This window comes from Medicago sativa, chromosome 7 (assembly GCF_051527215.1).
Source record: "Medicago sativa cultivar Bolivia chromosome 7, Bolivia_mono, whole genome shotgun sequence".
Classification (NCBI taxonomy): domain Eukaryota; kingdom Viridiplantae; phylum Streptophyta; class Magnoliopsida; order Fabales; family Fabaceae; genus Medicago; species Medicago sativa.
The window spans coordinates 79,549,487-79,575,351 of record NC_140755.1 but is presented as its reverse complement, the minus strand read 5'-3'; the positions used below and the strand labels follow the sequence as shown (position 1 = coordinate 79,575,351).

General features: G+C 34.2%; 2 protein-coding genes and 1 long non-coding RNA gene across 6 annotated transcripts; 1 reads left to right on the top strand and 2 right to left on the bottom strand.

Moving 5' to 3' along the window:
* Nucleotides 1–9,715: 9,715 nt before the first annotated feature.
* On the bottom strand, nt 9,716–10,900 carry LOC146908975 (uncharacterized). The gene is made up of 2 exons (XR_015018588.1): nt 10,706–10,900; nt 9,716–10,364 (listed from the first exon to the last, which is right to left on the bottom strand). It is a non-coding gene; the product is annotated as an uncharacterized LOC146908975 (long non-coding RNA).
* Nucleotides 10,901–15,741: 4,841 nt separating this feature from the next.
* Nucleotides 15,742–16,480, top strand: LOC146908974 (transmembrane protein, putative (DUF1279)). Its single transcript, XM_085724682.1, has one exon. The coding sequence runs from the start codon at nt 15,908–15,910 to the stop codon at nt 16,289–16,291; it is 384 nt and encodes a 127-aa protein (XP_085580808.1). The 5' UTR covers nt 15,742–15,907; the 3' UTR covers nt 16,292–16,480.
* A 3,757-nt stretch (nt 16,481–20,237) lies between these two features.
* LOC146908973 (triacylglycerol lipase 2-like) lies at nt 20,238–25,164 on the bottom strand. 4 transcript variants are annotated; one of them, XM_085724679.1, is made up of 9 exons: nt 24,914–25,164; nt 24,570–24,677; nt 23,746–23,883; nt 23,353–23,463; nt 21,683–21,826; nt 21,558–21,598; nt 21,374–21,453; nt 21,092–21,187; nt 20,238–20,770 (listed from the first exon to the last, which is right to left on the bottom strand). In XM_085724679.1, exons 1-9 carry the CDS (start codon nt 25,091–25,093, stop codon nt 20,451–20,453), a joined length of 1,218 nt encoding a protein of 405 aa, XP_085580805.1. In that variant the 5' UTR covers nt 25,094–25,164; the 3' UTR covers nt 20,238–20,450. The 4 variants fall into 4 exon arrangements, with proteins under 4 accessions (XP_085580805.1, XP_085580804.1, XP_085580807.1 ...); XM_085724678.1 differs by having other exon boundaries at nt 20,238–20,758; nt 24,914–25,140; XM_085724681.1 differs by lacking the exon at nt 23,746–23,883 and having other exon boundaries at nt 24,914–25,141.
* Between the last annotated feature and the right edge of the window lie 701 nt (nt 25,165–25,865).

Below are 25,865 nucleotides of genomic sequence, written 5' to 3'. Positions count from 1 at the left end.
CTTAACCTAATCATGCTAAATTCATCCTATAGAATTATACCCTTAATAATATTGAAAATTAGTCTCACCCTTACCTTGTAATTGCAGAATCGATAGCCTCTCCCTCTGGTTCTCCTCTTCTGACTCTTTCTCTCTTTTCTCCAAAAGCGTTTCACGTAAAAACGTTTCCCACTTATGTCTGTATTATTTATTTACTCTTATTACTCATCTCACCTATAAACTTACTCTTTCCACCTCACAGCCCAACTTCTAATATTTTTATTTTATTTCTAATATCTTATTTTATTTAATAATAAAATAAGTCACACCAACATAACAACTTCACAACATCAAATACTCCACATAATTCATTCATAAATCATATAACTTACTCAAATCATAAATCACATAAATTACACAAATTATAAATCATATAAGCATATATTTATAAATATATTCTAAACTTCATTGAATTAATTAAATAGTTAAGACGGGCGTTACAACTCTCCCCAACTTATAGAATTTTCGTCCTCGAAAATTTACCTCAAGAAAACAACTCTGGATAAGACTCCATCATCTTACTCTCTAGCTCCCATGTCAGGCTTTCACCAGTCGTTCCACTCCAAACAACTCTCACTAGAGGAGTCTCCTTGCCTCTCAACGTCTTCATCTTGCGATCATCAATCCTCAAGGGTAAGGTCTCTACCGTAAGGTTGTCTCTAACTTGCACATCATCACTCTGAATCACATGGGACGGGTCTGGAACATACTTCCTCAATTGCGACACATGGAATACATCATGCAAATTTGATAAATGCGGTGGTAAGCCAACTCTGTAAGCCACCGTGCCAATTCTCTCTGATATCTGATAAGGACCAATAAACTTTGGAGTCAACTTCTTTGACTTCAATGCACGGCCAACCCCGGCCGTTGGAGTAACCCTCAAGAACACATGGTCTCCCTCTTGAAACTCAAGGTCTTTCTTACGCTTATCATGGTAACTCTTCTGTCGACTCTGCGACGCTTTCATCTTCTCTTGAATCATTTTCACCTTCTCGGTAGTCTGTTGAACAATTTCTGGTCCTAGAACCACACCTTCACCTGTCTCAAACCAACACAACGGAGTCCTACACCTCCGACCATACAAAGCCTCGAAAGGTGCCATCCCAATACTGGAATGATAGCTATTGTTATAAGTGAACTCTATCAACGGAAGATGACTATCCCAAGTTCCACCTTGCTCAAGCACACATACTCTCAACAAATCCTCAAGTGACTGAATCGTTCTTTCCGACTGACCATCTGTCTGAGGATGATAAGCCGAACTCAATCTCAACTTAGAACCTAAAGCCTCTTGCAAACTCTTCCAAAATCTAGAAGTAAATCGTGGATCTCTATCTGACACGATGCTTGAAGGAACACCATGCAATTTCACTATGTCTCGAATATAAATCTCTGCCAACTGAGCCACAGGAAAACTAATATTAATCGGAAGGAAATGTGCCGACTTCGTCAATCTGTCAACAATCACCCAAATAGCGTCATTTCCCTTAGGAGTATTCGGCAAACTTGTCACAAAATCCATGGATATACTATCCCATTTCCATTCTGGTACATCTAACGGTGTCATCAACCCAGCAGGTTTCTGATGCTCTACCTTCGACTTCTGACAAATCAAACAAGAGTACACAAATTGTGCCACATCACGTTTCAATCCTGACCACCAAAACAGCTTCTTTAAATCATGATACATCTTTGTAGCTCCCGGATGAATGCTCAAGCTACTCCTATGACTCTCTTCCAGAATCATCCTTTTTATCTCATCATTGTCTGGAATACAAATCCTACCTCGGAACCTCAACACACCTTGATCATCGACTTTAAAGTCACCATCTTCAGTTTGATTACTAGCAACCAACAAGTCCACAAACTTAACATCAACCTTCTGTGCATCTCTAATACTTTTTAAGAAATCGTTATCAATTTTCAGCATTCCTAACTTAACGCTCCGAGACGACATTTCACAAACTAAGCTCATATCTCTAAATTGTTCAAGTAATTCAAATTCCTTCACCATCATAGCAGACATATGTAAACTCTTCCTACTTAAGGCATCCGCAACAACGTTAGCTTTACCCAGATGGTAATTCAAGCTAAAGTCATAATCTTTCAACAATTCGAGCCACCGCCGCTGTCGCATATTCAATTCTTTCTGATCAAACAAATACTTCAAGCTCTTGTGATCACTAAACACCTCAAATCTCGAACCATACAAGTAATGTCTCCAAATCTTAAGGACAAATACGACTGCAGCTAACTCAAGGTCATGAGTAGGATAGTTTCGTTCATGAGTTCTCAACTGTCTTGATGCATAAGCAACAACTTTACCATCTTGCATAAGTACACCGCCTAAGCCCAATTTGGACGCATCACAATACACTGCAAAAGGTTCATCAGGTTTTGGCAAAATCAAAACTGGAGCCGTCGTCAAACGCTTCTTCAATTCATTAAAACTGTTCTCACAATGAACATCCCACACAAAGGCTTTACCTTTACACGTCAACTGTGTTAACGGAAGTGCCAACTTAGAAAATCCTTCTATAAATCTCCGATAGTATCCTGCCAAACCCAAAAAGCTTCTAATCTCTGTAACTGACCTAGGAGTCTCCCATTGTGATACTGCTTCAACTTTAGATGGATCAACCGCAATACCACTACTAGAAATAACATGGCCCAGAAAACTTACCTCGTTCAACCAGAATTCACACTTAGACAATTTAGCATACAACTTCTTTTCCTTCAGCACTTGCAAAACGATTTTCAAATGTTCTGCATGTTCTTCTTCTGTCTTAGAGTAAATCAAAATATCATCGATGAACACAACCACAAAGCGATCCAAAAATGCATGGAAAATGCGATTCATATACTCCATAAACACGCCAGGCGCATTACTCACACCAAAAGGCATCACCTTATATTCATAATGACCATATCGCGTCCTAAAGGCCGTCTTCTGCATATCTTCATCTTTTACTTTAATCTGATGATAACCCGACCTTAAATCAATCTTGCTGAACACACGTGCACCCACCAGCTGGTCCATCAAATCATCAATTCTAGGAAGTGGATATCTATTCTTTATAGTTACTTTATTCAGTTGTCGATAATCAATGCACAACCTCATACTTCCATCTTTCTTCTTAACCAACAATACCGGCGCTCCCCAAGGTGAAACACTCGGTCTAATGAACTTCTTATCTAGCAAATCCTCCAACTGTCTCTTCAACTCAGCCAACTCAGAAGCTGACATACGGTAAGGTGTCATAGACACAGGCTTCGTTCCCGGAACAAGGTCAATAGAAAATTCAACTTCTCTTTCCGGTGGTACATCAGGGATTTCATCAGGGAAAACTTCAGGAAAATCACACACCACTTGCAACTTATCAATCACTGCTTGATTCTCCAATGATAAGGATGCCATCAAGGAAAACATCAAGATCCCATCGCGTTCTAATTGCTTCAGCTGCTTAGTAGACAAAAATTCTGCTCCACTTTCCTCTTCGGCAGAAGAGAACGTACCGTTTTACTAAAATAGTTAATGAGAACATGGTTGTACTCTAACCAGTTCATACCAAGAATTACATCCATTCCACTCAGAGGCAGACAAACTAAATCAATCTCAAAATCACGATCAAACATAGACAAAGGACATCGTAAGCAAACAAGAGAAGTAGTCACCGAACCCTTAGCTGGAGTTTCGACGACCATTTCTCCACTCATATCAGACACAGCAAGACCCAACTTAGAAGCACAATCAAAAGCAACAAAACAATGTGTAGCACCAGTATCAATAATAGCAACTAAAGGAGTATTGTTAATATAACAAGTACCTCTGATCAAACGATCCTCATTTTCAGTCTGAGTACCAGTCAAAGCAAACACTTTCCCTCTAGTCTGAGTCTTCTTCGGATTCGTACACTGAGACCCAATATGACCCTCTTCTTTGCAGTTAAAACACACAACGTCCGCATGCTTACACTCTGCAAGTGTATGTCCTTTACTGCCACAACGAAAGCACCGTTTAATATCCTTAGTACAAGCAGTACTCTTATGGCCTTTCTCGCCACAAGTGTAACAAACAACCTCAGCACCAGCATCCTTCTTATTAGACCTCCTCTCATCATTAGCTCTCCCTTTTCCTTTGTCAGCAGGAGCACTGTAAGGCTTTGGGCGACTTTGTTGGCCCTTACCCCTCTTCTCACTCATAATCTTATAATGAGCTTTGCTGTCATCTTCATAGATTCTGCATCTGCTCACCAAAGCAGAAAAGTCACGGATCTGTTGGTAACCAATGGCTCGCTTAATATCAGCACGCAAACCATTCTCAAACTTGATACACTTGGAGAACTCAGCATTGTCCCCCGTGTAGTGTGGATAGAACTGAGCCAGCTCCACAAACTTTGCTGCATACTCTGTCACCGACATGTTTCCTTGCTTTAGCTCAAGGAACTCGATCTCTTTTCTCCCGCGAACATCCTCAGGAAAATATCTGTTTAGGAATTCTCTCTTGAACACAACCCAAGTAATAACTGCATCATCCTGCTCTAGGGTAGGTTGGAGGCTCACCCACCAGTCATCAGCTTCCTCAGCCAGCATATGTGTTCCAAAACGCACCTTCTGATCATCAGTACATTGCATAACTCTGAAAATTCTCTCAACCTCCTTGAGCCACGTCTGTGCTCCATCAGGGTCGTACCTTCCTTTGAAGGTAGGAGGATGATTTCTCAGAAAGGTCTCCAACATTCTCACATCAGCATTCGCACCAGCACCAGCATTTGGATGTTGTCCCACAGCTTGGGCTACAGCTTCCAAAGCAGCAGCAATCACAGCATCATTTCTTCCAGCCATTCTAGTCCTCTTATAGCAAATAAGATTCGCAGCCTCCAGGTCTCTTCTCTGCACAACACACAACGTTTAGAATATCATAATAGTGGTATTCCAACTGCTAAGGACACAACTCGACTCACTACTTGGCCGGACGGACCGACCTGCTCTGATACCAATAGTAACACCCCGTTTTCCCAACATAAAAATTTCATTTAAAATCAGAGTATTTTGATCACAACGGAATGTCACATACTTCATTTAAATCATAAAACGGATAATAATAATTATCCTTCAAATTCAACATCATGAAAATCTTAAAATTGTTGCAGCGGAAAATAGTTCAACATCTAAAAGTCTTGGCACGCAGGCCTTATTGGAAAATCTCATAAATTAGTTCATAAAAGAGACACGTAAGGAATAGAAGTAAAAGCAAGCCCCCATCCCGTTACGTATCAGAGCACCTAGACACCAACAAAGAGTCCACTCATGAACGCCTCTAATCTTTATTACCTGCACATTACCCACGGTCGAGGCAACATATACGCAGAAGGGGTGAGATTTCATAATCAATACTTTAAGCATATAATCTAATAAAATGCATTTAACAACTTAAACATTAATAACATATCAACAATTAACAATTAGCATATTTTTCATTTCATAACAAATACAATCATCAAATACCATTACTAATTTTCATCGCAAATCATAATCAACTTAACACTCAATTTGACGACACAACTCATCTTTGACCATGCAACTCTATCAACTCAACAACAACTTGACAACACAACTCATCCTTGACCATGCAACTCTATCAACTCAACAACAACTTGACAACTTAAACAACATGAAACTTCTTGATATGCAAATGCATGTGGTACCATTCAACAACAAAATGAGCATATAGGCTCTTCAACGTGTGAGCACAAAGGCTGCCGGGCCTAAAGCCCCCAACTTTAATGAGCACAAAGGCTGCCGGGCCTAAAGCCCCCAACTTTAATGAGCACAAAGGCTGCCGGGCCTAAAGCCCCCAACTTTAATGAGTATGCAATGAACTCAACTTCCAACAACCTAGACAACGACGTGTACAACTCATACGACTCATAATCATGGACGACTTCTTAAATTCCAACAACATAGACCGACTCATGCAACCTCAAGACACTAACAGTCGACAACAGAAAACAGCAGCAACATGCAACAATTAACAACGCTTGAATGTGTTAACATTCACATAAAGAATTAATTACATCAATATAAATATCATAAAACATCATTATAGCATTCATGCAGCAACACTTCTAGTTTCAGTCACCATAACAGACTTCTGGAGCTTATGAAAGCATCCTAAACAACTCTCTAACCTACTTCTAAGGTCATCTCAAGACTACACGTGCGAAAGGATCGCATCGGGACAATTTTGGGCAACTAACAGCCTAACTCGCAGTGGCGAGTAACTTCACTCGCAATGGCGAGCAAAGTGTGCATTCTGGGTTCCTACGTATTTACTCGCAGTGGCGAGTTATTCTGCTCGCGGTTGCGAGCTCACAGGTCACTCGCAGTTGCGAGTTGCATTGCTCGCAGTTGCGAGTTCTGGGTTCTAGCTCGCAGATGCGAGTGTTCTTGCTCGCAGGTGCGAGCGATGAATGTCAGTACGGCCACAAACCTAAAAATCACAACTTTTCACCTATATTCACGATTCCTTCATCCAAATAGCATCTAATTATCATCTTAAGTCATATCTAAGGTCTGTACACTAATTTTGCATCAATCTAACATCTGTTCTTGATTCATTCATCAAAATTGATCCTAAACCTAATTCCCAATTCTCACCAAAACTTAACCTAATCATGCTAAATTCATCCCATAGAATTATACCCTTAATAATATTGAAAATTAGTCTCACCCTTACCTTGTAATTGCAGAATCGATAGCCTCTCCCTCTGGTTCTCCTCTTCTGACTCTTTCTCTCTTTTCTCCAAAAGCGTTTCACGTAAAAACGTTTCCCACTTATGTCTGTATTATTTATTTACTCTTATTACTCATCTCACCTATAAACTTACTCTTTCCACCTCACAGCCCAACTTCTAATATTTTTATTTTATTTCTAATATCTTATTTTATTTAATAATAAAATAAGTCACACCAACATAACAACTTCACAACATCAAATACTCCACATAATTCATTCATAAATCATATAACTTACTCAAATCATAAATCACATAAATTACACAAATTATAAATCATATAAGCATATATTTATAAATATATTCTAAACTTCATTGAATTAATTAAATAGTTAAGACGGGCGTTACAACACCCCCTGTGATTATAAGATTACAGACACAAACAAATCAAGTGAAGTTACCTACAAACAAACTACCTAACACCTTGCTTCACAGCTTTGGTGCAGGACACAATCTACCTAACTCCTTGCTTCACAGCTTTGAAGTAGCGAACAAATTACAACTCAAACACAGTCCTAAGCATGAATCAAGGTGATACACGAAAGGCTCACACAATAAACAGACTCAAAACCCTAAAAGATCTATTCTTCAAATGACGGCTTGAATGATGAATTAGGTCTTGTAGTCTTGTTTATATACTGAAGCAATACGGGTCATAGAGTCTTGTTGGGCTTCAGAACAACTCACAAACAAACGGTGATCCGTTTCACATCAATCAGAACCACATAAGGAAAGTCCTAATATGTAGGCATATCATTAGGAACATCTTCGTGCACATCCAAAGTTTCCTAAGTAGATAACCCTCCTTTAGGAAATAACAAATGTTTTGATTCTGTATACAACAACACGCAGCTTGACCAACATGAAATAACGCGTGAATTCCTTAAATATAAAGCGCGTGCGTAAATCAAGGCACAGGTCACACTGAACCTTGCCGGGATGTTGAAACATAGTGTCCAACATCTCATTTGAATATTTGTTTTAGGCAAAAGTGAAGCCAACATACAAATATCCAACAATTGCATGTGCCAATTCTAAGAATTCCATAAACAGGGAAAAGTGAAAATAATGAAAAATGATTATTCTTTGATTTAATGAATTTTGTTGCAGCTTAAGGTATACACCCTCCGGTCACTAATATAAGCAAAAATCCATTTTCTAGGTTCATTCAATAAATGATGTATTTAGCCTATAATAAAGACTACATACATCATTAATTGAATGAACCTAAAAATTAAATTTTTGCTTATATTAGTGATCGGAGGGTGTATATAGAAGCTAGAAATGACACTTCATCGTAACTAACTTCTAACAAACTAAATGTAATGTAAATGAAACTGAAATGCACAAGAAATTCATAATCAAATGAAGTAACTTGCGCCTTAACTTTAAGCTATCTCAAACTTATGTTGCAAACTTCAACTCTTCTTCAGTTTTGTTGTTTTGTTTTAATACCAATTATACAAAAGAAGCCAAAAACAATTGTAAGGACATCAGAACTGAACAATTGTTGTGAAAGCAAACCCTAGAGCAGCTGAAAGTCACCTTGGTTAGCACCATAAGAGCATCTCCAATGGGGGGTCCTTACTTAACAAGGACCACTCCCTGTTAAGGACCCTCCATTGGAGGAAGAAAAAATGAGTCCCCGTTAAGGAACGGGCAACTATATAAGGACCCTCTCTCTCCTGGGTAACTAACGGGTCCCACGTTTAAAAAAGTAATAAAATGTGTACTACTCGGTCCCACTTGCATAAAGAAGTAATAAAATGTGTACTACTTGGTCCCACTTGCATAAAGAAGTAATAAAATGTGTACTACTTGGTCCCACTTGTAAAAATGAGTAATAGATAAATTATTTTTGTTTAATATGTAAAGATAGTGGGACATATTTAAATATTTTTCATTGGAGTCCTTATTAGTGTATTGCCATTGGAGTCATTGAGTCCTTAATAGGTACTTTTATTAAAAAATTATAAATAAATGATGTGTCACGTGGGGTCTATTTAAGGAGTCCTTGTTAGGGAACTACCATTGTGGATGCTCTAATGGGCCAATATTATTGAATATGATTGCAAAATACTAGTGATGGAGTTAAAGAATCAACAACATCTATTGGTGCCAAGCCAAATTGCACGTGGTGCTGTAAAACTAGCTAGCTACTCCAACTATGCCAAGATGCAAAGCATGTTGCACGATTTTAGTGCAAGGAATCTGATCAAGAACAAAGGTGGTCTGGCTCAAACCCACAATAGGCAGATTACATTTATCGGAGAGTAGTCGATAACATGACAGTCTTGAGTCTTGACTGCTTCGCTGTCAATAAGACACATTTTTCTTCTTGTGAAAGTCTTGTATAGAGTAAAATAGAAGGATTAAATATATAGTTAAATCAAATTTCAAAAATTAAAATATGAATGTTCATTTCTCTCTTACTTATCTCACTCTCCTCCGCACAAGCTATTAGAGTAAAAAAAAATCACAATAGGTTATTAAAGTCGGCTAATCCAAATTATTAGACACATATTGGACAAGTCACAATGTAGGTTCAGGAAGTCGCTCTCAATGGTCTAACACTTAAAAAGTGCTATCAAAATTAATAACAATGATGATTAGTTACAAATAATCAATTCTTCCCCCGTTATTTATCTTCTAAGTCACTCTCCTCTCCAATGAGGCAAAAAAAAAAAAAGTAGTTGCAAATAACTAACACTCTTATTCTTCTTCTAACAATACCTTATTCACTTATTGGTCCCAAGGAGAGTTTGCCTTTATGGACTTTGGCATGTTATTTAAACATTTTTTTTTTCTTTTACTCTATTAAATTCAAATAAAAAGAAAAAGGGCGTTTTCAAAGAAAATAAAATACAATAATTCAATTTGAGTAAACAAATTCATTCATTAACTTGATCAAAGAAAATCACATCACAAACAGAATGACTAAATGACTTAGATGTGTAGGGACATTTCCCTTGCACACCATTTTTTTTCCCAACCTTACATATGCCTTAAAACTAACATAAATAACTAAGCCAACTAGAATCTAGAAAATATTACAGCATTACCAATCTAAAGTCTAAGATCCTTCAACAGTATTTAATCCAGAGGAATATGGAAATGCAGGGCAGCCCAAGATAAGCCAATATAGCATGAAACAAAGCAACATTCATCTGAACTGATCCAAATGTGAATTGAAACTGCATCACCGTAACCATGAACGATAATGTTCCAAAAACATAAGTTGCATATAAAAGCAATGCAGCAAGCAGCCGAACGGTTGCTCTCTCATACCGGATAGTCCATAGTGCAAATAATGCACAGATCATGAACAATGTGCTCCACAGAATTAAAGGTAAGGTTAACACTAACAATTCCCACAAGCTAATTTCACTTATGGGATTTTTCATCACATCGGCATACATCACAGCAGGGTTGCCTAAAGGGCGAAGTAAAAGGACACAAAGTAAAGAAGCCATCATGAATGCATTCATCCCAGCAATGCTTAGTGTTCCTTCTCTTCTTATTTTCCTGTGACAAATTAAGAGTTGAATCCACTTGATTAAAATTAAAAACTAAATAATAAAAACACAAAATTATTTTGATATTATGAGAAGTCAAATAAGTTTGAATTTTAAGGCCGGAACATATTTCAAAACTGTCACTTAAAATAAAAGTAGCAATTGTTATGAGGAAAAGTTGATAATAAATTGCTACTATTTATCTCAAAGAAAGAAAGTTCAAAGAAAAGTTTTTTCATCGAATAATTGATTGATTAAGTTAGATGATAATGCAAGATTGTAATAACAGAAGAAGAAAAAACAAAGAAAAGAATTGTACCAAAAAAAAAAACAAAGAAAAGAAATACTCACTTTCTTATCAAGAACAAATATCTTGCTCTTTAAATGTGTAATGGAGGAATAGTGGTTAACCTATTTATAGAGTATTGTAAGGTTGGTTGGATATGGTCAATTTGAGAGGAGACCCAAATTGAAGAATTGGAAATTGTGAAAAGCAAACGATAAAATGTAAATTGGATGAAGCTTAAGATAGAATCAGCCGTTGGGTGGTATGGTACCATTTGTTATTTTTTGAAGGAAGTACGATTTGTTATTATTATTTGTATTTATTTTAAGGTAGTTTTTATGGTACCGGTACACCTATATTTAAATGAATAGTTTAATGAGTTTTTTTTTTAAAAAAAACATATATTTTTTATCAGTAACAAGTATAATAATTATATTTTATTTCAAAAGTGTCTGCAAATCAAAATTCAATTTTTTTTAAATTTTTATTACTCATAATAGTGAATATTGATTATTTGTTTCGATAAAATGTTAAAAATTTATTATGATTCTTATAAAGAATGAAATGATGTTTTTTCTTATGAAATAATATTTTCTAAAATATAAAAGTCAACAAATATCCCTTTATTACATATAAATGATCATTAACTTATTGATTTTTGATATAGGTGTACTGGTACACCTTATTTTAAGGGTGTACCGTAGAAACTCCCTTATTTTAAAGGTTTTGTTGTTTGTATTTTAAAACAGAAAATGCATATGCATTCTCTCCCTTTTTGTATTATTGTATTTTGTATTGAGAATGGATCCATTGATTCCAATAGTAACTCAAAAGAGTTATTCCAAATTTTAACCATTAATTTTAATAATAATTAATGGTTGTGATTTAATTAGAAATAATTGCATGGTATGTTTCTACTCCTTTCTAATAACCCATGAGATAGTGATGCGAATATCTTGGTGACAGTTCGCCGGAGCTTTGGATCTCAAAGAATCATCAATTACACCTATGAGCTATTTATGCCTTCAACGTCAAGGAATTATGGTAATTCGGCACACATATTTTAAAAGAAGAAAAAATATCTAGAGAAAATTGGTTCTATAGTAAAAATTGATTTTGAGTGAATCGTAAAATTGATTTTGATTAAAATTGAGTTGAGGATAAAACGATTTATGTTTAGATATATTTATTTAAATGTAAAATGGACAATAAATTCGAGTGCAAGAAACAATTACATAATGAGATACTGTAATTTCTAGCTTTAAAGTAGAATCAGTTCCGTAGACAAAATCAATTATAATCTAGAGAAACCAAACATATCAAAATCAATTCTAACTATGGAATCAATTTTTCCTCCATCAGAAGCTTGTTGGCAAATCAAGTATGAGTGATTATGTCTCACATCGACTAGGAATGGAGGAAACGTTGGATATATAAGAGACGGGATCCATATACCTGATAATGTCTCATTGCTGCTCCCAGCGCTCTCCAGATTCCCCAACAAAGCGGAACCAAACATTCACTTAGTTGCGGTGTTTTGCGGTGTTTTTAGTTTTTTTTTCTCTTATGTTTTGAATTTTTGTTATGAAAACTAACATGATGGTAACTGCAATTGAACATGTTATAAAAATCATTTGAATTGAGTTGGGACTAAATTGGGTTATATGACAATGGGATCCTGAAAGAAAAAAAATCAAACTATACCAGAAAGATGTTAGGAAAAGTAATATGAAGTAACCTTCAGTTTATACATGTTTTTTCCATTTGAATTTGGTGAAGGAATTGATAGATTGAGTCTTGAGCACACACCAATCACATATAAACTTGGATTATTTGGACAACGTGAGTAGAGTGTAGAAATACTAATGGTTTAAATACTAGTATTTGATATTCATATACTATTATTTGGAACATGTTTTTTGTACCCCCTTTTTTTTCAAGTTTTTGTACCTCTATTTTAAAATTCAACTTTTTGGTCCCTATTTTTTTTTTCTTTCTAACTTTTGATTCACCGCTCCATTTTTAGGTCAACTTTGATAACGTGTCCAAGTCCATGACGCTGTGGCAAAGTATGTGTGGACATTTTGAATTTAGTTACTTGTCTACAATATTCTTTCCACGTCATTCATGACTTGGAAATATCATTAAAGTTGACCTCAAAATGATTTGGGGATCAAAAGTCATAAAAAATTGGGACCAAAAGGCTGAATTTTAAAATAAAGCTATAAAAACTTCAGAAAAATAAAAATAAGATACCAAAAGTGTGTTTAAGTCAATAATTTTCATTTATGAAAAATATCATGACGAGTAGTTCACTCTTATGAACATACTCATAGTCTATAGATTAATGGAAAGAGAAATGAAGTTAGAAGTTGACTTGAACAATAATTATTTAATTATATGGTTCACATAACATACAAAAATTATTTAATTACAATGTTGCAAGCCCTAAAGCTCTTTAATCATTTTGCGAAAGCAGGGAACTATGAAGACAACATGGGCAGTTTCTAGCCTTACATTCTCTAACACATCCGAAACTGAAACATCCATCAAGGCAATTCTGCTCACAAAGACGACAATTATCTTTACAAGCATCTATTGATTGAGTTGCGTCGGATACTTGATTCACAACAAAGATCATTAACATCATCATTATTACGGTGATACCTTTCTTCATCTCAGTGATTGCCATAGCTCTTCTCAACGTTTATATATCTTCGATCTTTATGAAATTTATGAAGATTTCTATGTTTCAAGTTTTACACCGAAAAAATATTTTCACATGACCTTATTTATAGTCATAAGCTAGTAAATCACATTTATTGTTAGAAATATTCTAATCATAAACAACATATTTTTTAATAATATATTGTGATTTGACTCAATAAATGTGTATACCTTGATTTGACTCAAAAAAAATGGATTCAATCTAATATAAACCATTAAATAAATGGTTTAAAAGTATAGTTTCACCATTTTTTGTAAAAATAAATTTTAAAATATTAGAAAATAGAAAATCATATAGAGTTTTTAACTCCTTTTTAGAATGATCACATGGAAACTATACTAAGTATATGATTACAAATAGAAAATCATATAGAATTTTAACTCCTTTGCGAGTTCTTAAGGAAATGGAAAGTGTTTGCTTTCATCGCAACTCGCGTCACAAGATGATTACACAAATCGCCTGCCATCTGTTGCTGAAATTGAGGAAAATGCTCGCCTAAATAAGGCATTCACCTAGTTAAGTGAAAAAAAATAACACCTTGTAACAAGCATACGAAGACAAAAACCTGATTTTGGAAGATTAGAAGCAACCAGAGCCATTCGAAAGCACAGAAATAATCAACAAACGATCCTTTATTTATGTTTTTCTTTTCATAATCAATTTTTTATGTTTCAAAAGCATGAATATCTAATTCTCTAGGTTGGATCATGAAGGATGAACTTATCTGGAATTGTTTGATCATGTATCTTTATTATCCTTTGAATACATTTTATTGCTTTGATTTTATTCGGTTAAAGTTATCCTTAATGTTTTTATTCATTTACAAATGTTCATAAATTGATGTATGTCTCATTGATTACTAGTCCTATCTTTGAGGTTTGACCTGATTTAACTAATCAACCTTTATTAGTTTTAGAAATATTCTTGTTTGGATTTAAGAGGAGTTTTCCGAAACTTCATTGATCATCTTAGGAACAAAGCTCAATGAATGGATCATGATTAAATCATTATTCACAACTCAAACACATATTAAAACACTTTTAACGATTCATGTGTTTACCTGTTGAAACGCAAAATCTTTGCAGTATAATCATTTCTGATCACGAGCAATGCAACATGATTATAACTTATTTGATGTCCGGTGCTAGTCAATTTGAACGGAGCTTCAGAGAGATATGGCTTAGATAACGGCTAGGGTTTATGCGCTTTGTGAATTAGGTTAAATGTCTCAAGTGTCAGATGTTTCAGCATAAGGGTTCTATTTATAGAATCATTTGCGTTGTCAACAAGTCAAACACTTAAGTATTCCGTATCTTTCGGTGCACTATTTTTCACTTAAACGCACCATACCCTACAGGGAACCGTGTTTCTCTATTTTAGTAAATTAAATAACAATTCATACTTAATTATTTAATTGCTAATAAGTTCCACTTATTATTTTATAAATAAATATTACTTATTTATTTCTCTCATCTATTTGTCATTTGTGTGACACTGTAGGTTATCGTAACGTTGTTAATAATATTAAATTATATATTTAATATTACAAACAATGATTTGCATCTAGCAATATGTCGCTGCCTCCCATGTGACGAGAATGACATGTGATCTGGAGAAACCTTTCCGTGATAACAATCATGTGTATAGTTACCCTTTTCCATTGTGTCTATACTGAGCACAAGGCATAGTTTGTGTCACCCTTGTCTAGTTCAATATTGGGCCCATAGACATTTCTCCTGTTATATAGGAGAGTCAAGTTCCATTCAGGTCACTCATGTCCCACATTATGATTCGTGGAATTCCCATCAACCGAATTTATAGTCATCCTGTTACATACAACGTTTGAGTGACAACAAAGTATTTTACTCCTACATCTAGGGTACATAGTTGTTTCAGGTCGAAGAGTGAAATACACCACTTAGAATTAAGGGAATAACTTATGACACTTACATAACTTTCAATGTAACATTCTCATGATGGGTTAATCCCATATAAATATTACTCCTCATATTTATATTTGTGTGAAGACTTGATAACTCTTTATCTATGATATGTGAGATGTGATCATCACTCTACCCACATAATAGTATCTATGCCTTACTACTTTCCTATTTCATAGTAAAGCTTTTGACTATGGATATTTTAAAAATAATGTCTTTTGTTTTAATGTGGTCTCACGATTAAGTCACACTTAATGTTCTATTAACGAACTAATTATCATACGAACTTTATTATTTTAAAATAATTGATTAGATGGTGAAAATCGCAAGATTTTTTTTTTTTTTTTTTTGAAAATCGCAAGATTGTAATAGCTAAAACTGCAAATAAACCAATATTTTTATGACTAATTTGATATCGTGCCACAAAAAGTCATAATTTTGGTGGTTTTACAACTGTGCACAATTAATACATCGAATGGAACTTCTTGTTCAAAACGTTACCCAATTGGAGAAACCCTAATTCAATTCAGAACTAGTCACAAATAAACATAAACCTCCGCTTCCCGCACCACCGTCTCCGCCGCCGCACCTCAAAAACTATGTCCGGTGGTCGATTCCGCGAGCTCCTGAAAAAGTACGGAAAAGTAGCAATCGGTGTTCACTGCTCCGTTTCCGCCGCTTCCGTCGCCGGCATCTACGTCGCCATTAGAAACAACGTCGACGTTGAAGCAATCCTCGAGAAATTTCACTTGGGTGCCGCTTCTCCCGAAGAAAACCCTAACCTTAATTCTGATACTGATTCTTCCACCGTGCCAGTGAAGAATCGCACGGCGCAGATGGCGGCTTCTGCTGGTGGTGCTTTTACCCTAGCTGTGCTTTGCAACAAGGCTCTGATTCCTGTTCGGGTTCCCATCACTATAGCACTCACGCCCCCAATTGCGAGGTTCTTGGCGAGGAGGAAGATTGTGAAGACTGGTGTATGAACATGCGGTTTGGTTGGTATGTGTTGTATTGTTGAATTCTATAAGGTTTACCATAACGATGAGTTAGATTGTATAACATTTTTTCGTCGTTGGTTTTTGCGATTAGTGATGAGACTTGAAAGTTGAATAATAGCACGGGGTTTTGAAATTAGCAAAGCTCTTGGTATATGTTATATGCTTGGTGATTAATTTCCTTTGTTGATTGTGATAATTTGGTGGTGAAAATTTAAATTTTTTTGGTTCTCCCATTTTATGGGATTGGTTGCAATTTTATGGTTTATGTATGCGTTAAGTAGCAAAAGTTGAAGATTTGAAGCTTATAGCATTGTATTTGATAATGGTCCAATAACAAGAGAATTATAATTTAGTCAAGACTGCAAGAAGTGGCTTTTTGATTTTGTAGGGTATAAGTTGTTAGCTGTGGTTGTGGGAAGAGTTGGATGTTTAGTATATTGACATGCTAAGTTCTGATCTCATTAGCGTGATATGATATAATTTTCTTCTACTTAATTGATTGCTGATAGAATTGGAAATGACATTATTAGCTAGTTGTGGTAGTACCTATCGTAGAAAAAATGGTAGAAACTCGGCTTAGGTGGTTTGGGCATGTAACAAGAAGACTTGTAGTAAGGAGAGTAGTCAAATCACTAGAAGCAGTGGGAGACATAGAAAACTGTAAGAGAAACTATCATGAAGGATCTAGAGATTAATGAGTTGGATAGGGATATGATATATGATAGAACTGTATGTCAGCGTTTGATCCATATAGCCAACCCCCACTTAGTGGGATAAGGCTTGGTCATGTTGATACTTGGAGTTTAATTTGTTACTGTTTTGTTGATTCTTGCTCTTAATTAGTAATTTGTTTCATATCGTGAAAGAGCTGATCCATAGTCTTCTGTTGGATGATGCAATAAAATTAAAAATGAGTGATTCCTGCTCTCGGTATAAGCGAGTTGGATGGATTAAGGGATGCCTAACTTAACTCACATATGCCTTTTATGTTGAAATGCCATAATCAGGTTGCATAATTGTAATGTAGAAGACCAACTTAACCCAACGCTCGAGACGTGAGTGGGAAAGTTATTAGTATATCTGCAAAAAATTTCAAGTGAGGCACCATTATAATTTATAGCCTTCTAATAAATTTAAATCATGTTGGTCAGCTGGTGTACAGTAAGAATCTTCTTGACCTGAATAGTTGCAAGAGTCTATCGCTAAATAACCTACTTTACTTTTAGCCAATAAAGAATCTATTTCCATACTCTAGAAGTCTAGATGATCCTCGAGTTTATTTTGAAGGTATGAATGGTACTGTTTTTGAGAAAGCTTAGACATGATGTTTTCATTAGAGATGATCACATTCATTAGGTTATTGACTTCATTCAATATCTGGGTCAAGTAAAAGGTATATTGACACAGCTTTGAATTACTTTTAAAGTGTTAAAAATAAGCTATATTTCCCACTAATCTTAATATCGAATCCAAAGTTTATAATTCTCCTTGAAAACACTCTAAAAACCCTGATCAAATATGTTCCAGGTGATCCCTACCCTTAGAATTTTTTTTTTTGGATAGTTAAAGCTTTTGGGATAAGTTGGAGTTGTTTTTCTTTGATTGGTGAATAACTTTATTTGATCAATGGTATGAGTAATGTAAGAAATTCTAGCACCCATTTTAACAAGAACTTCAAATGACCCTAGCAAACACTGCTATACCGTATGTTTTGCTGAGTTCGTTCCCTTTTGACTGTAAAAAGAGAATCCAAAATGCATGTCATTGTTATTTCTTTCAACATCTGGTTATTGAAACAGTTGATTCCTTATCTGATGGTTGGGAAAGTTTATCAAAAGTAATTCGCTTATAAGTTAGTTGGACAGTTTGCAATTACATTTCCTTCCCTGTCAGCACAATACAATAGGATAAAATCAAGAATATGAAGTAACATAAGTTTTAGCATTGGCTTCATCCATAGTTTTACAACTTCCAAGTAGGTATATTCTATGGTTAGTCTTATGACATTTTTCATTATTGGTTTACTTTGTTGATTGTGACAATTTGGTGGTGAAAATTTGAATTTTATTGGTCTTCCAATTTGAACGGGATTGATTGCAATGTTAGGGATGTTTTATTTGTGAAAGTTACAAAAGTTGAAGACTTGAAGCATGTGCATTGTTTTTGTGGTAGGCTGGTAGCGGATTAGACATGATAATAATGGTATATAATAACAAGAGATTTTTGATTCAATGAAGATTGCAAGAGTTGGCTTTTTAACTTTGAAGGGTATAATCTTTTAGATTTAGGTACAGTTGTATAGAGTTGAATGCTTAGTAGATTAGCATGCTCTGTTCTGATCTCCACAGTGTGAAGGATATGATGCATTTTTTGTCTACTTTGTTGATACCTGAGAGTTTGACATAATGGGAGACGGGGAGAAAGAGAGAGATAAAATAAGTGATTTGTTTCCTACTCGGGTAACCTCAAAGTATGTACTTGGAGTTTAATATGTTACAGTTTTGTTGATTCTTGTTCCTAATTAGCAATTTGTTTCTTATCATGAAAGAGCTGATACACAGTCTTCTGTTAGATGATGCAATAGAATTAGATTCCTACTCTCAATATAAGCGAGTTGGAAAGATCAAGGGATGCCTAACTTCATTCATGTATGTATGCCCTTTGTGTTGAAATGCTGAAAATCAGGTTGAATAATTATACTGCTCAACAAACCAACCCATCCCTGTGGGGAATTTATTAGCAGTATATGGCTTATATGCAAAAGGAATTTCCAGTGATACATCATTATAGGCTTCTATAAACATGAATCATGCTGGTCAGTTCAGTTGGTCTACCTTATGTTCTTTTTGACCTGAACTTCCACAATCTAGATGATTCTCATTTTTCGGAAATCTTTTCGAGTTTGTTTGGAAGGTATTCATGGTCCTATTATTCAGAAAGCAAATGGATAGTGTTTTCATTAGAGATTATCATGGTTAATGGGTCATTGCTCCATGAATTATATGGGTCACACAAGTAAAAGGTATATTGACATATCTTTGAATTATTTTGAAAGGGCTAAACATAAGCTATGTTTCCGCCACCTTATGGTTCAATCAGATTCAAAGTTGGAAACTCTCCTTGAAAACACTCTTGAAACTCCTTATCTCATCAGTATGTATCTAGGTGGTCCCTACCCTAAGAAAAAAATGTTTTTTTTTTTAATTAATTCAGGAACCACCACCAGTTAATTCTGCCAGGACTAGTTTGAATTGATTTTTTTTTTGTTTGATGAATGGCTTTATTTGATCAACGGTGTGAGTAATGTAAGAAATTCAATATAGTGTTTGTTTTGTTGATACATATTCAAATGACCCTTGCCGAGTCCATTCTCTTCTAACCTCGAAAAAACACAATTAAGAAACTACGATGCCTGTTAGTGTTTTTTCTTTCAAATTTGTGGTATGCTTCTATGTCAAATAAATTTATAACCATATTTGATACATTGATGTTTGTCTTTCCGTTAGTATATAAATAACGAACGTGTGAAGTAAGAGTTAAAAATGGAGGATTTGAGCTACCTAAATTGAGAAATTTGCAGACTTTGGCTCTTTTTGATAAAAATAGCAAATAGTAGGGATTGATATTTAGCGACTATAAGGCCAAAAAGTCAATAACTTTCATGTAATTTTGTGTGATTCATGAGGGAGAAAAATGAAAGACAAATGATAATTAGGATGAGAGAGAGAGAGAGAGAGAGAGAGAGAGAGAGAGAGAGAGAGAGAGAGTCACTATGACTTTTCCGCCGTAAAGTCACTAAATCTCAGTCCGAATAAATAATAGTGGGTAATTTTGCAAAATTACATTCATAAGTAAAAGAAAGATGAATAGACACATCTTAGGTCTTGGGACTTTGTTATTTATAACCAAAGAAAAAAAATGATAGAGAACATTAGACAAATTTTATGATTAAATAATATAGAGAAGAATCTAACATACTTTTTTTTTTTTTGACAAAAGAATCTAACATACTCTATATTTTATTTTACTTTATTTTTTATTGTTTACATAATCATAACTATATACTCCTGTTCTCTATATAGAGGAGTATATTTATTTATTTATTTGAAGCACAATAAAATCAGCACAATAATGCATGTAAATATCACTGTTTGTTGAAAAAATCTATCATGGGATCATAAACGTCTTGTTTAGCATTGACACCCATAATAAAATCAGCATGTGCATAATTTTCCTTGACCACTTGCACGAGCTTGTTAGGATCATGATTTTTGAGTTCGTCACTGAGCAAATACTGCACATCTTCAACATCAGCTAGCATATCTGACCTTCCCATTCCGAGAAAAAGAGGGAAGTCATTCGGAATTGCAACCAAGTCATAACTTGGAGGATGTACTAGACCATAGTGACGAAGATTTCCTATAAGACCATAATCATACCTTGCTATTCTGTCTGTTCTAATCACTACACATATTCCATAATGTAAAAAAATAATACTGTTAGTCCTAATCCAAAATGTATAAAAATATAATTATATTGAGATTTATTTCTATGCACTAAAACAATTTAAAACGCTTTTCCTTTACTAGTTTCTAAAATAATTTTACAAAATATATACATAGTTAGAGATATGAGAAATAGTTGTAAGTGCATACAAAGTAAATTCATTTTTTTTTTTTTGTGATTAAAAGTAAATTCAATTTTATTTATAGCCACAACAAGCAAAATATAAAATTGTTGATTGTTTTTTTCAATTTTTTGTTTGTTGATTTTTAATAGACTTACTCTGAGAAAAATGGATCAAGTTCTTTGTTGATGTTGGTTGTGGTTCATGTTTGAGGTAGTAATCTATCTTGGAAGAGTTTATACAGCAATTCGAACCTATAAGATTTAAAGGTAATTAAGGAATATCAAAATAAGGGGGAAAAAAAGGAATCCCAAATTAAAATCAATAATTGTCATAATCAAGTTTGTTGATACATAAAAAAATCAAGGAAACTTCACTTAATGAAAAATGCATAAAAATTAAGTGAAATTTCATCTAGTAATAAGATCTAGTTAAAGTACCTGTGAAAGGTGACATTAGGTCTACACAGTCAAGCCCTAGTATATCGCAGATGAGTTTCAAAAGCTTTAATCCATCAGCCCTGCTCAATAATTAGAAAACTATATGATATATTTTTTCGACTTTTTTTTTTTGGCTTATTTAGATTTTAGAAAATATAGAAAAAAGGGTTTTTTAGTCTCTTACGCTCTAGGAAGGAATTGTCGAATGCCCAACCAGCATGCATCCTATAATATTAAAAAGGAAAATATTTTCATAATATTATTCAATTAATATATAGTTAAATATAGTTTTATGTGTCTGTCACATGCATTAGCTAAAAAAAGTTTAGCAGCAAGTCTTGTTGCCTCTGAAGTAATCCAACCCATATGAGCAATTGGACTAAGAAATGCAGCTGATCTTGTCATATTAAGAAGATTCCCTTGAGAAAAAGCAACAAAAGCTACTAAAGATCCCTGAAAAATTTAGATCATTGATTGTTAAACATACATACATACATATATACACTTGGGTTGTAAACATACATAAATAAATAATAGGCTAAAATGCACTTTTGGCCCCCTATGTTTTGCCCGGTAGCAATTTTGGTCCCCTATTAAAAAAAACAACTTTCCAGCCCCCCAACTTTTCCCCCTTTTGCAACTCATAGGCCCCCTCTGATTTTGACTTGGTCAAAGCAGATGTGGCCAATAGATGGACGCCACGTGGCATTTAATTAATTAAAAAAATAAAAAACAAAAAAGAATTTAAAAAGAATTAAAAAGGAATTTTGGTAAAAAAAAAATCACTACATATTTTTTAATGAAATTAAATAATTAAAATAAATTAAAAAAAACCCAAAAATTAAAAGAAAAAAGCAAAAAAGTGGCTGCAACATTCTTCTTCTTCTTCTTCAGACTTGCTTCAATGGCGGGTTCTTCAACTTCTTCAGTCATGGACAATCTCTTCCAAGATCTAATAAAATCCATGCGTCTCCAACTTCTCACAGAATCATCTTTCATCTCTTCAATTTCCCGATATGAGTTTGCCATCTCCGAAATTGTTGATGATGATGATGATTATGAAGAATTTCACAGATTTGATTTGAATTTTGCAGAACGATGATGATAATGATGCAAAGGTTATACACAGACACAGAAACATGCAATTAAACTTGAATCAAAGAATTAAACTATCTGGGCCAAGTTTATTTCTCAAAAAGTTAATATTTTGATCAAATTCAGATGAATATTTGTTGGGGTTTATAATTTCTATGGTTTGTGAAATTTGTTGAGTACTGGTTGAAGAAAGATAAACCCATTTGAGGAATCGAGTGTGGTGTGCCAAAGATGGGAACTTTATTGCCATAGGACGAAACATTGATTCTACGGGATAATGGAAGGTGCAGAATCATAGAGAATGAATGAAGAAAGAAGAGAAAGAGAGATGGAAATTGAAATCTGATCTGGGAACCATGTCTTCGTGCTTTTTTTAATTTTTGAGTTATTTTCTTTTTTCTTTTAATTTTTGGGTGTTTCTTTTCATTTATTTTAATTATTTAATTTCATTAAAAATTATGTGGCATTTTTTTATTTTTAATTTAAAAATTAGCCATGTGGCGTCCATCTATTGGCCACCTCTGCTTTGATGAAGTCAAAATTAGAGGGGGCGTATGAGTTGCAAAAGGGGGAAAAGTTGGGGGGCTGAAAAGTGGTTTTTTTTAAGGGTCATGTTAACTTGTGCCCTTAAGGCACAAGATAAGAAACTTAAAATATAATTAAATAATAAATTTTATATTGAGAAGATAACTTTTGAAACTTTTAAGGTATTGAATGCACAATTTCCAAGAAAAAATTTCCACATTTGGTTTCTTAACTTATGTCTCAAGGGCACAAGTTAACATTACTCTTTTTTTAATAGGGGGTCAAAATTGCTACCGGCAAAACATAGGGGGCCAAAAGTGCATTTTAGCCTAAATAATAATCGATTATGACTAACTCACCTGTGAATGACCCACCAAGTGCATTTTTTTACCAGTATGGTCATAAACATATTGCACTGTAGCAGGAAGATCATTATTAGCTAATTCTTCCCACGACCACTCCCAGTAACCCTTTAACAAATGATTAATAAATCAATAATCATTTACAAGTGCTATTAACTTGTGAAACTCTAAAAGCTGAAATCCACAGTTAAGATTATGTGTATTTGGAACATCGATGGATGATCAAAATTCAAATTCGATTTTTTACATTATAAAATTAAAAACTACTTCTCTCTCTTCTTTTTTTTTTATCGTCTAATCTTGATTAATAGTCCTCCAATCGTTTGAATTTATCAATGCAGAGAATCCTAAACGGTAGGGAATTCCAAATTCATCATTAAGTATAAGAACCTTGTCATTAGGAGTTAGTGATATGTGTGAGCTATATCTTGTGCCGCGACCACTAACAATCCACACATCGAATCCACTATCTGCTAAAATAAATGCCAATGATTTATCCGGAGAATTCCACAACCATATTACAGCATCCTGAAGACACACATCACAAACAATTAATTTTGATCGATGAATCATAGGATTCAAACATGTTGACCTTGTTTATGCATAATGAATGTAGCCATGTACTACCCCACCTTTTGTCGTATAGTAATAACGGTTACATTTTAAAAAAAATTATTCCAAAAAGATCATCACTTTTAATTAGTTTCTGATATTGTTTTACTCCATCCGTTTCAAAATACATGTCCATTTTAGAGAAATTACACATACCAAGGAATCAAATAAATGTTGCTATTTTTGATGCAATTCTTTGTGTTTTTTCTATAATACCCTTACTCATTTATTATTTCATTCTATTATTTCTCTCTCTACAATAAATATATAAGGGTATTATTGATAAACCAATAATTAATGTTGCATTGAAACTTGAAAGGGACAAGTAAAGTGAAACAAAATTATTCTCCAAAATGGACAAGTATTGTGAAACGGAGGGAGTACTGTTTTTCGGTTTTAACATTTAATTGAGATTACGTGCACGTTCTCAAATTATTATATCAAACATTATATATAAAATAAAATAATGAAAATACATTAATGACTAAAAGAGTAAATTAGTAAAACAACCGTCCTCTTTCTTTTACTTAACATGTCGTTACAATTATTGTGGGATGAATGAATAATTCATATTAATTAGTATTTGCAGCAACAAAACTTACACAAAAGAGACCATGTTGTATTAACACTGGTGGCTTGTTTGCTTTCTCACTGGATCGTCCAGCCGGCAATCTCTGAATGCTCAAGATGAAGCCATCCGATGTTGTAACCTGAGTCAGCAAAAATAATATTCGTGTTAACTAAATCTTTGATTTATTAACCATTTATATATGTGTACTTTTGTCAAAAATTATATATGTGTATTTGTTTGGTTCATCACATTAACTAGTCTCATGTTTAAGATTTTAGCATAATTATAGTTAGTACATCAAATAAGGAAAACATTTCTTCATAATCAAATGGCATGTGGGAATATGCTGCAACATGTCTGCTATGATTTATTTACCTTATGTTCTTCACATGTGTAACCTTGTGTCTCTACCATACTCTTGCAGATACCATCATCGTTGTTAACTAGAGACGATGCTAAAAATTCGTTGCTAGTGTTAAGTGTTTTTCTTCCTTGTGCCATTGTAATGCAAAGCAAGACTATTGAGAAAAGACTGACTACTCTGCTGCTGACCATATTGACAAAGTGGTTAGTTATGTTTATGCTTATGCCCCCTCCATAGAAACAGAGGTTTTATAGGCTAAAACAAAGTTGAAGTCAACATCGCACTTAATTAATGGTTGTAAGAAACTTTGGTGGAATAGTAGTAATTATTTATGGTTGTGTTGATCAATAAGAAAATAGCCCACATTAATGTTTTTAATCCAATACACATTACTTGAGCGTTCGAAACATTGGCATTCATAGGTAAATTACTATGTTAATGTGATTATAATTATCGCAAGTATATAGTATTTGTTTATTTTGGCAATTTGGGTTGACGTAACTCCTAGGTTATCTTACTAGTTGGGGTTTTGTTCTTGAAGTGTTGATTTGTGATTTATAAATGAATGTGTCAACATTAATTTATTTCTTGAGTTTGACACATACATTATGTTAACCGACGAGTCAGTGCAGACTAATAACCAGGATAAATTTATTTTTATTTTTTGATAAAAAAAAGTTTAGATGAGTTGGAATCTGGGGTTTATGAGTATTAGACATCAAAGTTCATCAAACGGTAATAAAGATACTTAAAGATCACTCACTGAAGATGTCGTCACATAGGCAGTGGGAGTTGAACCCCAACCTTGCAAGTGGGTTATAGTTTCTTATCAACTAAATTATCTTTCATTAACAACTAGGATAAATTTTGTATAGTCACATACAAATTTAAATTATTTAGGTGCATAAAAAATAGACTTAATTTATTATAGAAAAAATTGTTTAAGTGTATAATTAAAATAAT